Source organism: Lepidothrix coronata, unplaced genomic scaffold (assembly GCF_001604755.1).
Source record: "Lepidothrix coronata isolate B3197 unplaced genomic scaffold, Lepidothrix_coronata-1.0 Scaffold77, whole genome shotgun sequence".
NCBI lineage: Eukaryota > Metazoa > Chordata > Aves > Passeriformes > Pipridae > Lepidothrix > Lepidothrix coronata.
Window position 1 is genome coordinate 67,620 of NW_016690257.1, and position 16,987 is coordinate 84,606.

Sequence of the window (16,987 nt, forward strand, 5' to 3'; positions counted from 1 at the left end):
AACTCTTAAGGTAAGAGCACGTTTCATGATGCTACCTGGATTTTACACTACTGCAGACATTCACCCATGAGTTTCTCACTGCCTTTATCCCAGCAGCAGGGAAGGATCAGCCCTTCCTCCACACAGCACTGAAGCCCTCGAGCAACAGGGCTCCAGAAGCACACTGGGAATTGCAGAGAGAGTGCCATGGAAATGAGCTGGAATGACCGCCAGCCCGAGCTGGTTTCCCCAGCACAGAGCTAGTAACACGAATATTTGTTTGGCAGCCACTGCTGAACCCAAACCAGACCCCAGCCAAGTGTACTTTACTGTGTCAGAACAACTGAAAGCTGACTCCTGGCAGCACAGCAGGCATATGATAATAAAATTATAATAAAAGTAGCAGCAATAAGCACTTATGCATATACACATGGTTCTTACTTTGGTCTCCTGAAGATGTGTCCATACTGGGAGCAGGCAAGGCCTACTGTTGGTGTGTACACAATTGGCATCAGCCGCTCAATATCGTCCTGTAACACCCTATAGAACAGTTTTTCATTTCTCTCCTGGATGCCCATTATATAGATATACCTGTAATTAACCAAAACAACGAAAAACACCACTCACTGTTGCGTATTCGGGCTCGTTTAAAACTACGTGAAGAAAAGTGAAAGAGAAAAAAAAAAAACCCACAACACTTTCTTCATAAAATTCCTGCTCCTACTCAAGTCAGACTGAGAGCACCCAACAAAAGCTGGGAAAAAAAGAGAGCAGCAGCCCCAAAAAGCTGAAATAAAAATGCTGGGTGTGACGTACCACGCAGGCTAAAAAGTTAAAGCACAAACACGCAGAGTGTGGTAAAAGATAACCCGTGGATTTATTGCAGGACGCAGCTGGGAGTCTCATTACTGCTATAACCAAAATTACCAGAGAAAGAATTTTTCATCCAGAAAATGTTTAAGGTCCTGACAGCAAGGTCCTGTTAAGGCTAACACGCACCTGAAACAATTTAACTCCCAACAGCGAGTTCATTGTGAAGGGCTTACCTTAGGCGTGTAAATTAAACCTGAATTTTTGCAAATTTACACACCAATTCACCGCGTATCGATTTATGTTCAGCCCTGCTGACCCAACAACACAAAGATAATGACCTAGCAATTCGTCTTAGGCTACAGCCACTGGGCACCTGGCCAGTACAGAGGACATGACATGTTTCAGATCAGCAAGTGACATGATGCGGATTTAAGAGTCATCTTTCAGTTTTCATGAGAACAAAAGAGCTTTGATGTGGTCCAGTGAGCCTCAAACCACTCCAGCTCTCCTCTCCCCTTCAGCAGACTGTGTGTTTTTACATGCAGATAGACAGGATGCTGAAAACATGCCTTTCTGAAAATAAAACAAACCAAAATCCTTCGCATTTTGCCCACCAAACCAGTGGGTAAAACAACAAAAGGCCCATACGGAAAAAATGCAAGTGATGAGACTCAAAACTCTAAGCTCGCAATTCCCCCTCCAGCAGGAGCTACTGAACATGTAAAACACAGGTTTTCATGCCTCAAACCCTCAATTTACCTTCATTATCCATATTCCTCTAGCATGTGCCAGCTCCCCCTTCCTCCCCCCGCAAAGAGTTCTGTGCTCTGACAACCTGCCACCTGATCTTAAACATTACAGAAATACATACTGCAGGTTACAGGAAGGTTTTGCAGCTCTGTTAATAATAATTTGCACACATTCCTTTCTGTTATCTCACGACCACGGAATATTGGGGGAAAAAAAAAGAAAAAAGAAAACCAAAAAAGCTCTCCAACCTCATCCAGCCACATGGTCAAAGCAGCTTCCTGTGTGCTAAAGCGAAAATAAACACCCCACCAACCGAAAAAACCCAGTGGGGGCACTGGAAACTTTGGTTGTCCCCACACGGTGTTTTCGTGTTTCCAAGTTATTTCCATTCACAGCTTCCGTTTCATTCCCCTCTCCCATATTCCCATTTACTCGCGTGACAGAACGAGGCCGGAGGAGCTGCTTACTTCTCCAAGGGGTCTGTCATTTTTGCCAAATTCTTGTGGAACCGTAAGGCTTGGATGTCCTGTGTCTCTATTTTAGGAGGTAGAAGTCCTTGCAGCCCAAGCAATTGCCGCTCGTGTAAGGTAAAGGCCATTCCCTGAAAAGGAGAGGTGAGAAATAATTAGCAGCTCTTCCTCTGGCGTTTCTGGGAGTACTCTTATTCCTGACTATCCACGGCGCTTGCTTTTTTTCTCGTGGCAGACGCATTTAGCCCACAGATTTTTATCTTAATTGCTCCATTTGCTGCTTTCTTGTACCTACTTTCACTAACACAGGCAAGATCCCAAAGTTGCTGAGTCGCCCTAACGCTTCTATTAAGGCCACAGTTCAACCCAAACCCTTCGTTTTTGCTTAGGGGTAGAACTAATCTACTTGTCTACTACCAGAAAGCCTCACTTGTGGCAAATTAAGCTTCGGAAGAGCTAAACCGCAAAAGATTTCCCGGTTCTCTGTTTCAGGGTGGACGAAGAGTTTTAACTCATTGTTATTCAAATACTCAATTTGAGTTATTTAATGACAGCATTCAATAAAACAGGGTTTTTTTTAGTTAGCACACACAGCAGGCTGCAGGGAAGTACTTGCTGGTAGAGACTGACAGGCACCTCCACGGAGCAGTGAACTCCTGGCTGTAACTTTGGAAAATATTCACTGATCCAAGTGAGGGTTCACAGCCAGCCTTGTCCCAAACTGCTGGCCCCGCTTCCCAAAACAACTGGCCCCACTTTTAAGTTTGCAAACGATAAGCTCTTCCTTATTTCAGCTCGTCCAAGTGGGTCGAGCTCAGCGAAGGATTAAATCAATATCTGCGACCGTGGGGGAGCTCGAAAACCCAGGGAAGCCTCTGCTGTGCCAAGGCTGTGCATCAACCTGTGAGGAAAAGGGGAATCCGAAAGGGAAGGGCTTGCTAACTGCAGCGCTCTGGGAGAGATGGAAAGGAGATCTGCTCCCAAACAACATTTCCTTTGTTTACTAAAAAGCAGGCAGATTAAAAAACACAGGGCGCAGTTTCCCCACGCTGGAAGCGGACTCTTACTGCCAAAAAAACCCACCAGCCCCAAAACATCTAAAATAAGCCTTCTAAGGTTTGTTTTACGCCTTGTAATTACATTCCAAGTGCCTCTTGCAATCAGTGAAGTCACAGAGAATAACCTGAGCTGGAAGGGATCCCCAAAGATCATCGAGGTCCAACTCCTGAAGGCACAGGAAAAAAATCAGTATTTTCCCACTTGATGATAAAAGACATAAATTCAGGTTAGAATATAAATATTTTCACCTCTGCTTATTTGTGAACACACTTTCACAGGCATTTGCAGAAAGCATGGCCATTAATGAAAAGTCTCTAATTCAGAATATATTCTTAGTGTAATTAATCACACCTGAGTGGTTTCTAACCAATACAATACTCTTTGGGGAAAAAAAATCCCATCATTAAAATAATAACTGTTTTTACATAATTACCCTCTCTGCTTATTTAAATCATATTAAATATCAGTTGTTTTGACTGCACTGATTTAAGCAGTCCACCTGCTTTTCTGTACTAATTCCATACTGTGTCCTGAAGTAATAAAATACTTGAAGAGCTAGAAAGCAAGGGGAAAAAAAAAAAAAGAACAAACCCCCCCAAAACTTTCGTGTTTTGCAAAGAGCACTTGCAATTACTTTCTTGTAGAAAACAATCTTAAGTTTTTAACCCTAAAATAAATTTGGGGGTTTTTTTGCACTTATCTGTATTTCTGCCGACCTTCCAGGTAATGGATTTGACACTGAATACTGAATTCAATTTGTCCTTTTTTCTACTGGGTCAGTATCCTTTTCCTACCAGTAGTTGCAAGTCATTTGCAAACCATTGTTTTCTTCCAGTACTAAATATAAACAAATTTCAGGTGATGGTTCACTCCTGAACTTTTCCCTCTTTCTGCCGGTTTGTTGGGGTTTTTTTGGGTTTTTTTTGGTTTTTTTTGGCTGGGTGTACCAGTCACTTCGACCACTTCAGTGATATTTATTTCAGAAAACTGACTTGAATAATCCAGCATTTCCAACTGAGAACATGACCAAGTAAACACCACTGGCATGAGAAAAAAAAAAACAAACACAAACCGAATGCCATTTTCTTTTTTCCTTTTTGTATAATGCAAAGGATCTTCTTTAGTTTCACTTCTGCATATATTGTAAGAAATATTGATCCTGTGATCTTCCCCTTTTCCTTATATGCCCCCTAATTTGTTGCCATCAGCAACCCACCTTTAATCAGTTCACTGACATTTGGTTCCTGTCCATAGGCAACCTGGGTCGTCAGTGCATCTGGAGTTACAGTAACACTAAGCAGGGTGAATTTTTAGGTGGTAATAAGTACTTCCAGCTGTTTATTTACACGGCAGTTACACCTCACCCCATTTAAAAGGTGCTTTAGCTTCTGCCCAGGCCTAACTCGGGAATCGGAATGACATCAGCCTCCACAGAAAAATTTGATCCTCGGTCCAAGTGGAACAGAACATCTGTCTACAGCAACAGCACTCGGGGTGTTCCATTCCATTCCTTCCAACACTTGCTGTGTTCCATCCATCACCTTTATCCGTGACCACCAGCTGCCTCCTGCTCCGGATTTGGGATTGCGGCTCGCTCCCCACACAGCACCTCAAAGGAGGGAGAATTTCCTTGAACCAGCGTGCCTGGGGAGCTGCAGAATCACACATTTCCTATGCTTTTGCCTCCCTCTGTATCCTCAGCAAGCCTGGCAGAACCAGTCCCAGCGAATCAGGAGGCCCTCAGCAATTTGCAGCGGTGGGACTGATGTCCTCAAAGGCCTTGAAGACCCCAGCGCCTACTTAAGGGCCAAATTTCCTCTAGTTTTCCCTGGGATTACACACCTGAATACTGTGATGGTTTGGATTTAAGTCACAGGGTCACTTTTTGGCTTCCATCGACCCCACAGTGCTGGGTGTCCTTCCCCTGAGTGCCGTGTGCCAACTTTCACTTAGATTAGTCTCCTTAATCCTCTTTACAGCTCAGAACAAACAGGAGTCCTTTCTAAGACAGCACAGACAGAGCAAGGAGGGCATCCAGGAGGAAACCCAGCACACTTCAAAGCCCACAGATGGATTAATTATCGCACACAGACAAATTTCATCGCCAACAAAACCGACCGTTCTGCCGTGGGAGAGGAAAAAGCGAGTGAGGGGATGTGTTGACAGTGTTTTAGTCAAGGCAGAGGCTCACACTCGTACCACCATGAACTCTCTGGCACTGGGACCTCATAGCAACTGGGCTCTATCACGCAAAGCCAGCGCTGCTATAAATACCAGCAGACACGAATTCTAGCTGCCTGCTCTGCGTGAAGGTAAACAGGAGACCCGAAACCTTAAGCGTGATTTTTATAGCACCACCGAGTAAGTTATTCTGAGAGGTTTCTAAGTAGAGAAGCACTAGGGGCGATAACTCTTTCCCCACCTGTGAGATCTTGCAGGCACATAGACAGGAGGGGATAACTCTCACAGGTAACAAAAATCCCATTACAGGCCCCTGAAAAAAGGTTTAAGTAAAGAATGTAACCAAAAATGCTACTGTTTGGAAAAACGAGTTAGCCTAATTCACAGGGAAGGTTTAACAAATGGTTTCCATGTAACTCCTGATCATCCTTAGAACTTGTTCAGCAGTGTGTCACAGACTGTGAAGCAGCATCATAAACATTTTGAAAATAAAGCATATTTTACTTTGGACTGTGGGCTGCTTCTCTTGACTTTGCTCCCTTTTCCTAAATCGCAAAGTTCACTATTGCACAAGATGCCTCCACCGATAATTAATAAAGCTCATTCATAAGAATCAAAGGTGTCCTTGTTATCTCGACCACAGATTCAAAGTTTCTCTGCGTTCACGAGGGCAGGGTCAGGATACGGATATCTCATCTGATTGCCTTCCTCCTTCATTTTTTTAAAACCCCATTTTATATCTTTATTCTCCCAGGAACAGCACAGCGTATGTGCTGCAGGGTGTGGCTGACTGCAGCACAGCAATTTACTCCCTGCTGAACTGTGAAACAACCTGGACCTTCATCAGGTTATTCACCCTTTGAACAAACACCTCCATCTCTCTGCAGGCAAAGTCGCCACCAGCTCTCGCACCTCCTCCGCACGTGTGAAAACAGATTCAAATCACTCTGGCTGATGAACCACTCCCGGCTAACCCACAGCTGCCTCATTTCCTAGCCATGTGGCTTCAACTAAAAGCATCCCCCCCCCCCGCAGAAAAGGGGGAAAAGTCAGAAAGAGAAAGCCTTTACGCAGCGCCAAGGAAGCCGCTCAGCCTGTCTGGGGTTTGTGTTCCGTGGTTAGGGTAGAGCTGTATGCTGCAAACCGTGAGCACGATTTGAAATGGCACCCCCGAAACGCCTCAGAGACGTTCCATTAAACCGCTGCTTCTCTAGCTCAGCAGAGGTCGTGGCTCTTGTTCTCCCTTAATGGCATTGATCCTTACGACAAAAACACCAGGGCGGCTCCCTTCCTTCCTCCACCCACCAGCCCACCAGCCCCGAGCAGAGCAGCTGCTCCAAGTTAAATGAGGTTCAGTGCCACCCACCACCTCTCGGCACTCACAGCGCCTCTCCAGACAGACGACAAAAGCTGGTTACAGATTAAACAGTTCCACCTTTCCGCACTTAATTCCTTTTGAGAGCACGCAGACCTCAGGGGAGCTGACATAAAAAACTGCAGGTGCACGGCCACGCAACCTCCAACCAGCAATCCCTCCCATCTCCAAACACAAAGTTGGTGGTGGGACTTTTGGGCTCTGTGCTGTTGTGTGTGATTCTGTCAGTTTCCTGCCTTCTTGGACCTTTCTTTCCTGGCTGATCAGAAGCTGCCAGGCGTGTTTCAGGCACTGCATTTCTCAGCCACAAAGACAGCCACCGCGTGCATTTACATCTCCACGTCCTGTTTATCCCCGTTTCCCCAGGAAGGCACATGGGCATTTGTGTATTCTGCACCCTGGCTGCTCGACCCAGCTGACACAGCCCGAATCTAAAAAAGCGTTAAAATAAATCAAACGTGTCAAAAACCAGCATGGTGAGAAAGGGCAGCGGAAGGGGAAGAGAACATCACGCTTTTAGATCTTCAAGTTCACACAGTCTTTTCTTCACATTCTCTTGCCCTATCCCATTTATTTTGTCCAAACAGCTTTGATTTTGGGGTTGAGGTTTTTTTTTTTTGTTGCTCATTTGTCTTTTATTTCAAACTGGGAACACACAGCCGGAGCGCTTCCCAGAAGCCAGTGAGGTCATGTACAAGTTTGTTAAGGAAACTGATTCTTTATGCTAAGGTAAATCTATCACAGTTTCTGGAAGTATTTGGTAAGGCATGGATGAAAATAAATCGGGCTGAAAAACCTGGGAATGAATGCAGACGAAACTGTGATTAATCTAACTGTTAATAATTTAACTGTTAATAATTTAAAAGCTAAGCAAAACACAACATGTGAGAAGATGACCACCCATATGGAAGGTAGACACTAGGAAAGTTCCTCAGGATCAGTCTGGGATTAACTTGCCACCTGTGAGCCTCTCCTTCAAAATTTATTGTGCATTTCCATGCGTGTGTGCTCAGGCCTATGCACACACACAGATACACGTGGATGTGTTCAATGTGTTTAATGTGTTTAATGACCTAAAGATACCTGCTGAAGCTAAAAGTTTGAGAGGCATTGTTGGCAGGGGAGAACAATGATTAACGAATTCAATAACGGGAGGAACGGACACGAACAAAGTCAGGGGTCGTGTACTCATAAACTGTCTGTTCCGTGCTGGAAGAAGAAATACTGGCCCAACTGAAGCATCACCACGATATAATAAAAATTTAATTGCCAGTACTAAACCAATGAGGTTGTCCTAGCAGCATTCCAAATGCCCAACAAGCTCAAAGTGCTGCCTTGGCACCGCGGGGATCTCCAGCAGAACAGAAGGTCCTGGAGCCAATTAACTGTAATCTGAATCCCTGCCAGAGAGCAGAAATCAAACATCATGGAAGACTGTAAGCAGACATGGATGCCAGGAAAAGTTACAGTAGATTCTGCAATTGCCTGGCTGCAGCAGTGACTGGTAAGAGCTCACGACCCCTTCTGAGCCACCCCGACAACAAACGCTTGAAAACTGGAGCCCAGCCCGGCTGATGGAGGAGTGTCCACCTGCAAAAGGCAGGTAAGGGTGGGCAAGAAAAGTAAAAAAGAAGGAGGAGAGAAAAGCCTAGTCCAGTGGCAAAGGACACGAGCAGATTAATCTGCACAAAGGGGAAGGGCTGTCTCCTGCCAGCAGCGCTGCCACCCTGCAGTCCTTCGTTTTAGGGCCCACGTGCATCAGGGGAGACCAAGTGTTCTGTGGAGCTGATAGAGGACTGTGAAAATGAAACACGGGCAAATAAAACACGAGCCATAAAATGATGATCTCAACAAGCTGCCAGCAAGAGATAAAACCCTTTATCTGTGCCTGTACGTAGATTTTATATAAATATATATATATATATATATATGCACGTGAGGCACTCGTGGGCAAGAACAGCACAAGGGGTAAAGTACCTGCTGTGTTTAATAAATCATTTATTTCTCTGCTGAATATCCAAAATGCATTTCTGTACAGATATTGCATCCAGCATCAAGCAGCCTCACTTAACGAGCTTACAGATCCATTCCAGCAGGCATCAGCAGTGATGACACACTGATGCAACAGAGCCAAACTAATGCAGGATGGATTTTCCTCCCACAAGTATAAATTCTTGGAGACAACAAAAAAGTTTCAAAAATCAATTAGTTATTAACAAGAAGCTCTCTGTTCTTCCCTCCTCCCCCACTAAAAAAAAAAATAAATTGAAAAAGAATTTAAAAAAAAAAAATATTGCTTTGTGTTCAGTCCACCAGAGAATTCCAGGGTTAAAAAACATTAAAAAAATGGAAGGATATTATCACTAGAAAACCAGTAAGAAATGACCTATTGTTCCTGTTTCTGAATACTGTTGCATAATCATCATTTGGAAAAGCTTACAGGGGTTGAAGTAATTTCCACTGGCATGTCGAAGTGTTTGTAGCTCGGAAAGTCTCGAGATAATCTGAGCTTGACAAATCACAACAACCTACTCTTTCCTCCTTCCCTGACACAGCCACCCCAATTTCACTTTTCCAGTCAGCCAGCCTCTAGCTTCCAGAGCTCTGTCTCTCTCTCTCTTTAGGCAACCTGGATTCATGCAGTATTGAGGCTGCACTCTACTGTCCAGGGGGAAAAAGGGAAAGGGGGGAAAAGAGAGAAGGGGGGAAAGAGAGAAGGGGAGGAAGGTTTTGCTGTGCAGAGGAAAGAGTCCAGCTTCTACAGCTCCATTGCTCAGGAAATGCCCTGTCAGAGGCAGGTAGATTTGACACCTCTCCTGACCACTTCAGACACCTTGGATCAGCTACCAAAACCACCTCTCCCGATTTCTTACCACTTTTAATTTGCACATGGATAGTCTCAAGATTCCTGAAGGCCACTACTACTAGAGGGAAAAAAAAAAAGGAGATTGGAGGAGATGGGCTTGTGGGAATAGGAGCATTTTTGTGAAAGGGGACAAAGAAAAAAACTGCTCTCTTAGAAGTTCATCCCAATGCATGGAACTAACATGATATCGCTACCTCCCAGTTAGCTCCATTCAAGGTCTATTTTTAGATGCTCAGCCAGACTCTGCACAGAGATGTTCCTTAGTAATATGGCTCAGTCCTAACCCCCAGTCTTCCAGGAAAAAGCCAGGATTAGGGCAGGGAAGGCTAACACTTTGTATCACCAGCAAGACCGAGTTCAGCACTAACTTCTGCGAACTATGAAGTGAGACTCCCTGTCAGCTAAAGCCTGACTTCAGTTCAGCCAGGCCAAAGGAACAAGCCAGCAACCCTTCACCTGGCACAGGGAGGCAGGAGTGCTGACTGAGTTAAGACACAGCACACCAGGGGAAGCACAGGCTGGCAGAAGTGTCACCTTGTACTGCAGGTGCCCAGGCAGTAAACTCGAAATGATCACTGACTCCTCCATCCTCTGCACCTTTCCTCTCTTTTTTTGGCTGCGGCCCAGAGCTCTAACCCCGGGACAAGGTCCATCGGGCTACAAGCAGATGAAGGTAAGACACTCGAAAATGGCAGGCTGCCAAAACCAACCTTGTTTGTCCGTGGGTTTAGCATCAGTGGCTTCCCCTTCTCCTTCATGTGGATGCCGCGGCGCGCCATCGCGCACGGGGCGGCGGCTGCTCTCAGTCGGGAGAACATCTCCTGCTCCTGTGCTGCACCTGGGGGGAGGGAAACAGAACCACTCAGAAGTCACACACAGGCAGCAGAACCGGCGCTCGGAGGCCCCGTCTGTCGCGAAAGAAACAGGCACAGTGCTCAATAAGACCCTTCGACGCCGCGGAAATGACGACCGAAAATCGTCCCCCGCGGGGAGAAAGGAGGGAGGTTTTGGAAGGGTGAGGGCACAGGAGAGAGTGGAGAGAACACACAGGGATACTAATGGGAGCCAGCACGATGTTGTGGGCAGCAGTCAGCCAGTCAGCACTCACTGGGTATTGCCTTACACCATAAAACCCGGGGCAAATATTAACCGTCCGTGGTGACCCGTGGGACTGGCACCGCTGCAAATGCCAGGGAGGACACAACGACTCGGGCGAGGGCGGCCTGAAAATTCAGGCTGAGAGGTTCCCTGACAACTTCCTAACGACGAAATGTCACGGCCTGGGCAACAGGAAGGAAAGAAACTATGTCTGTTAGCGTATTAAGGCTGGATTAGAACGAAACGCAGAATTAAAACGGCCAAAACACCACCACCGAACTCCGGATTCCAGGCTTAGGCTTTTACAGTTCCAAACATAAAAAAAAAAAGAGAAACAAAAAAGGTTATTTTCAGGGAGAATATATCCCTTTCAACAAAGGGAATGTCTCCCTAACAAAATAAAAAAATTCGTTAGAACCACTCAAAAGCTTGGTTCTAGCCTTGCCGGGTTATAGAAACTCCTGAATCCACTTTATTCACCCATTAACTGCAAACTCTTTGGAGCAGAAATTAGGACTTATTACATGCTTTCATAACTCAGTACCACCAGGTAACGTGAACTGGACTCATCTCTCAGAGGTTATTTCACCAAGACAGAGAGACAACAGCAACCACAGGACCATGGTCTGCACGAAGACACATTGAGAGCCCAGAAAGGACAGCAAAGAACCAGGATCAGGGAACCTCTCCATGGCAGCTGGTGCCCCCTCCGAGACTCAGGCAAAGGACAGTAAAGCAGGTTATGAGACATTTTTAAGGAATGAAATGATGCATGGTTTGGATTTTTAATTTCTTCCAGATGGGAGACAAAATTGGATTAAGGAACAAAACTTCATTATCTTAAATACAGCCTGAATACTTCAGAAGACCTTTCCATAATCAAATTTACACATAATCAGCTTTTAAGAGGGCAGACTGGTCTTACAAGTTACAGTCTGAGGATTTTCTTAGAAATCTTTCCAAGCATTAAAAAAATATGCAAACATTTAATACTTTTCATCATCGGTTATGCCCGAGTTTCTCTTCCCCCCATCACAGAGAAGCAGCTCTGACATTCAGAAGCAACCCTCTCTCTCATCCTGTGCTTGTTTTGTTTAGGCTGCGCTCAAACCCCCTGTGTTCAGTTGTTTTGTGGTAAAGACCATAAATTCACTGTGCCTTGCCAGCACTACAAACAACTGCTGCCTTTCATGTGGGTCCTTCCTCCCCAAACACAGCAAGCAGTGGACCAAGCGCAGCTGGTCTTGCCAGCACTCAGGGCAGCTGAAAATCAGGATCAGATAAGGGAAATTAACTCTGTGCTGCAAAACAACCGGCCTTTAGGAACAACAAGTTCGGTTTTAGCCGGTTTTAGCCCTGGTTGCACATTTGCCATCGTTACACAGTTGTGGGTCCACCTCCTTCTGCGTACGGTCTGTGATTCCAGGGTCACAGCAAACCCCCGTCCCACAGTCCCATCAGCCCGGTGCCAGGGTGGCTTCAGTCACTGAGCAAATACCTTAAACAGGGAATTAAAAAACAGGACAAACACCACACCTTATCTTACTCCAATTAAATCTAAATTACTTCATTGCAATTAACGAGCATTTAAGAACCAAACAAGATTGTGGCCCAGATTTCTCCTACCTTGACCAATTAACTCTCCAGTCAACGAGACAGAGAGGAAAAGACTTCAGGGCTGTGATACAAATCTTACTTTCTTCTCTGCTGTCTGAGAGAGGAGACTTGATCCTTCCTGAGGTGTCACATCACTTAAAATGATTCTCTTGGTGGAGGTATCTCAGATACATAGAGCAAGTGGGAGAATCAAGTTTCATTTTCCACTTAGCCCCTCTGTTTAGATCCAAGAGATATGATCTCAGTTGATTCACATCCAGCATTAAACCTGACTGGTTATTCTCCTCCCCTGGCTCCTCTAATCATTCCGTATTTCTGTTTCACCTCCCACCTTGCACATCTCCTCCAACTCATTTTGTCAAAGGCTTTTAAAACTGTTTTTGCAAGAACCTGCCTCCAAAACTCACCCTAACATGACTTACCCTGAAACCAGAAGCAAGCAACCCTTCCCTATCCTTTGTCCATGCTCCCGTGTAGGACTGCCAGGAGCTTTGCATGCATGACACTTCCAGGGATCCAGGGGCAGCCACAGCTTCTCTGGGAAATCTGTGCCAGGGACTCACCACCCTCACAGACAGCAATTCCTTCCCCATATCCCGTCTAACCCTGCCCTCTGGCAGTGGGAAGCCATTCCCCCTTGTCCTGTCCCTCCATCCCTTGTCCCCAGTCCCTCTCCAGCTCTCCTGGAGCCCCTTTAGGCTCTGGAAGGGGCTCTCAGGTCTCCCTGGAACCTTCTCTTCTCCAGGTGAACCCCCCCAGCTCTCCCAGCCTGGCTCCAGAGCAGAGGGGCTCCAGCCCTCGGAGCATCTCCCTGGGGGAAGGACATCAGCTGAGGGAAACAGGGGGGTTGGAACAATGTGAAAACACACAGAGAGGAATGAGGTTGTGCAATGTCCTGTGAGGAGGAATTAGGAAGAAAGCAGCGGAATTGAAAGGGGAATGAAATTCCTCCACAAAGATGTGTCAGTACAACCAGAACAAGGACATCTCTTCTCCCTTCAGTACCTGGCAAGGCTGAGGACTAAACAAGGCCGTGGTGCACCTCTACACTGAATCCACCACAACTGGTTATTTCTGACTTACTGCTAAGTACACACCGTGTCACAATTTAAGGCAAATAAATCCCTCAGCATATCAGATCACAGCTCTCTGCTGTGACTTATCGGGAGGCATCTGCCCCAGGTCAAACTAATTACCAAAATGCACAAGTGCCCTTATCTGGGAGCAAATGTTTCTCTGGTGCAATTATAGTTCGCTAAATTGCAAAAGCTGCTTTTAAGGGAAAGGTTCATGGTGTTCTTCAGAGGTCCAATTACTTTGCTCCGAGAGTCAGGAAGCCCAGTGTCAATTAAAGCAAGGTCTGCTTCAATTACTGCACGGGCTGCCTGACCTGTGGATCCTACCTGACTGCTCAGGGTGTCTCCCAGTGGACAGCAACCTGTGCTGGATGACTGTGCAGCCTTCCTTCAAGTTTGAAGGGCGGGCAAGCACAAATGCAGTTCAAGCACTCCTGAAATCCCGTGCCAATAAAGAGTTCCAGTCCTCCTTTCATGTGCTGAAATTAATAAGGCCTGTGTGCCACCAGGAGCTTTTTTTTTTTTTTTTTTTGGTAAGGCAGGCTGAAATTACCAACTCAAGGCCACAGAGGCCCCACGGAGTTTCCAGTCCTTCAGGCCTCCATCGGTGTAGGTTTTTTTAAGCCAACAGACATTTTCTCTTAGGTACCCACAGCAGCCCGTCCAGTGAGTCTGCAGGTCTGGTGTGGATGCACCACTGCACTCTATTCTCTTTTTTTTTTCCCCCCCAGTAATAAACAGACAAGCCTTGCCTACCCAAGCATGACAAAAACCAGGCACACATTAGCTGGCTTCATCACCTCAGCAATGATAAGGCAGTCTAAAATTATTACATTAGGCAAGCACCGACTACAAACGTGTCTCCCCACGGGACCTTTACTCTAGGCAGCTTTTCCTGCACCCACCACCCCGCAGCAGGTCAAGGGGACGCTTCTGTTTTGCAACGGGAGCATCCCAGGAGGAAGGAGCAGGGGGACAAGGATGGGGACGTGGTTCTGTGCAGCAACTCAGCACCCCTGGCTCCCTGAGCTGACCAGATGCTGCTGCTGAGGGAAGTTTTCAGGTTCTCTTCAGCAAAGTCCTGAGCAATCACCTTAAAGGACGTTTCTAAGGCACCTTGAGATCTGCAGATTAAAAGGAACGGTCATATGGGGAGGAGATACTAATAAACTGTTCAGCAGCAGTAAGTGGGTTATTTTGGAAGCAGATCTTTAACAAACTCAAATTACTTTTCTTCCCTTTTGTCCTAAAGGCAACCAGTTCAACCAGGAGAAAAGAGTTAGATGTAGAGCACTTAAGTAGAATAATCAAGTTCACAACCTGAGGCTTGAAACAATTCAGCAAATAAAGCACACTTAGGTGAATTCAAATGAAAATAATTTCGGAACACCTTTCCAAAAAGAGTATATCTGAATAACTCACAGTGTCAGAAAACCTCTTAACACAAACAGAAAGTAGGGCTGAATTATTTGTTACTGAAGCCTTGGTTCATAACAGAACCAAACCACATCAAAGAGCTGTATCTTTGTACATTAATGGACCTGACCTGAATATTCTGATCCTTAAGAATCATGAAGTCCATTGTCTTTCACTGTGGGAACTGCAGCAGCAGTATTTTTGGCCCAGTCTGACAAGGAGATGTATTCTCGTTCTTGACTTGTGTTCCATTTGTGTAACTGGGAGGGCTACTGGTAGTAAAGGTAAGGACATCAACATATGCAGGACAAAGGCCTCCTCCCGGAAAACCCTCAAAAATACTGCAGGAATAAACAGAAAGCTACTGATGCTTTATTCTGGGGAACTGGCACATCTCTGTGTTAGAGCTGTTCAGCTCAGAAACACAGATTTTTTATTTTTTTTTTTTGGATACAAGTTGAGAGAGATGGACGAGGATGTTCTCAACAACAGCTGCACTTACAAAAGGGAATTCTTCCTGGAAGAACAACTGAGCAATAAGCACAAAGAAACTGAGCTGCTTGCTAATTCAGGGACAATCTGGCGAACTATCAGCCTGCCAACCACCTAGAAACGTCAGTGTGTACTAGCTGGGACTTAAAAAAGAAAAACCCTGCTTAAATTACAGAGAAACCTCAATAACTATCCAGTAACAGCAAAACTGCTCCTTCTGCTGCAATGGAGGTGCTGGCACCACTAGCAAAGATGAAAATTCAATTAGTACTCACTCAAGCTCAGCACACCACCACGCACTTTGACAGCTTCTTTCTTAGTTTGCAGGAGAAAAGAGCTCCAAATCTTGCCTGCGCTCACTTTGCTGACTCACAAGCCACCGCACAGGCTTATCAGAAGTTTTGTCCTGCGACTGCAACGCGCAAATTCTCTTAAAATACAAGCCCGGGCTAAATTTTTGCGGGTGGTATCAGGTCTAACAGCACATTAGGCACCGCTGGCTGCACACACACACACACACACACACACACACACGGGGCACTTGCAGAGCTCCATATGCTGCCCAGCCCTTCCATTCGCCCACATGGGCAGAAAACTTCCCTTTTGCTGCTCGGTACTTTGTGGAATTAAGGACACACCAAACAAGATATTTAGCGGGTTTGGTTGGTTGGTTGGCTGCGGGAGGGTCCTTTTTCATCGGCCCTTTATCAGCGCGCTGTAAGTTTTCCCTTGTTCGGGGTTCTTTTTTCCTGTTAGTTAAGGGATCCTTGCCACGACACCGCACCCCAGGTGCCTCGTACAGCACTTCATGGGCAGCTTTTTTTAACGTTTCGGCGCAGCGAGGCCACGAGGTGCCAGCGCGGGCGGCGCGTCCAGCCACGGCCGCCTCTCTGAACGGAGCAGCCGAGGAGAGGCCAGACCCAAACACCGGCTCTAAAAATACCAGGCGGCGTTTCCTCCTCCTCCCAGGCCGCACCGGCTGCTCTGCCCCTGCCCAGCTTTCGCTGTCCGGGGCCACGGGGAGGTCAGGGCGGGCCGGGGACACGCCGTGCCCCCCCCGGCCCGGGGCAGCCCCCGGCGGCTCGGCTCGGTTTGTCACCGCTCTGACAGGGGGAAACACGGCCGGGGCTGTTCCCCGGGCAGCCCCGCACCTGCCGCCGGGCCCAGGGCTGCCCCCGCCGCAGGCCGAGCCTCGGCGCCTCGCACCCGCCGTGCTGCTGCCTCGGCACGACCCTCGCGGGCCCCGGGGGGGGACACGGAGCATCCCGGGCGGGTCCATCCCCTCCCCGAGCCCGGGCGGCCTCCAGCGCCTCAGGACGCCCTTAAGACACGGGTTTGTTAAGGACACAGAGGCCTGCGGTGCGCCGCCGCAGCTGTGAAAGTGTTACCAGAACGGGATCTACCTCGTCCTCCTGCGGCTGCTGCCCGCTGAGTGATGCCGGCCGGCGACCTGTTCCTATCGAGAACAGCCCGAGCTGCGCCCGCCGCGGAACCCGCCACTGAATGGAGCTAACACGGAGGCGCCGCGGAGGGACACCCCGGGGGGCGGGTCTTACTCGTGACTGACAACCAGCGTAACCAATCGGAAGGAAGAGGGCTCGCCGGCAGAGGCGGCGCTCAACCAATGAACGCTCTCTCCTACCCCCACGGAGGGGAAACGGGGCCAGGCGCGGGGGCGCGGCCTGACGTATGTTAATGAGGTAAGGGGCGACAGCGAATCAGCGCAGAGGGGCGGGGCGAGCAGGGGCGAGGGGCGGGGCTTTGGGGGGAAGGGGCGGGGAGGGGGGGAGGGGAT

General features: G+C 47.3%; 1 protein-coding gene across 2 annotated transcripts in view; it reads right to left on the reverse strand.

The window, feature by feature from the left end:
* Nucleotides 1-16,720, reverse strand: part of ME2 (malic enzyme 2) — a 28,449-nt gene extending 11,729 nt beyond the window's left edge. The window contains exons 1-4 of one of the 2 annotated variants that reach the window (XM_017819799.1): nt 16,596-16,720; nt 10,204-10,331; nt 2,010-2,143; nt 421-570 (exon numbers count right to left, since the gene is read on the reverse strand). In XM_017819799.1, coding sequence (XP_017675288.1) covers nt 421-570; nt 2,010-2,143; nt 10,204-10,311 — 392 coding nt within the window. In that variant the 5' untranslated portion in view covers nt 10,312-10,331; nt 16,596-16,720. Of the gene's footprint in view, nt 1-420; nt 571-2,009; nt 2,144-10,203; nt 10,332-12,217; nt 12,332-16,595 lie in introns of those variants that run through there. The other variant, XM_017819800.1, reaches the window with a different exon arrangement.
* Between the last annotated feature and the right edge of the window lie 267 nt (nt 16,721-16,987).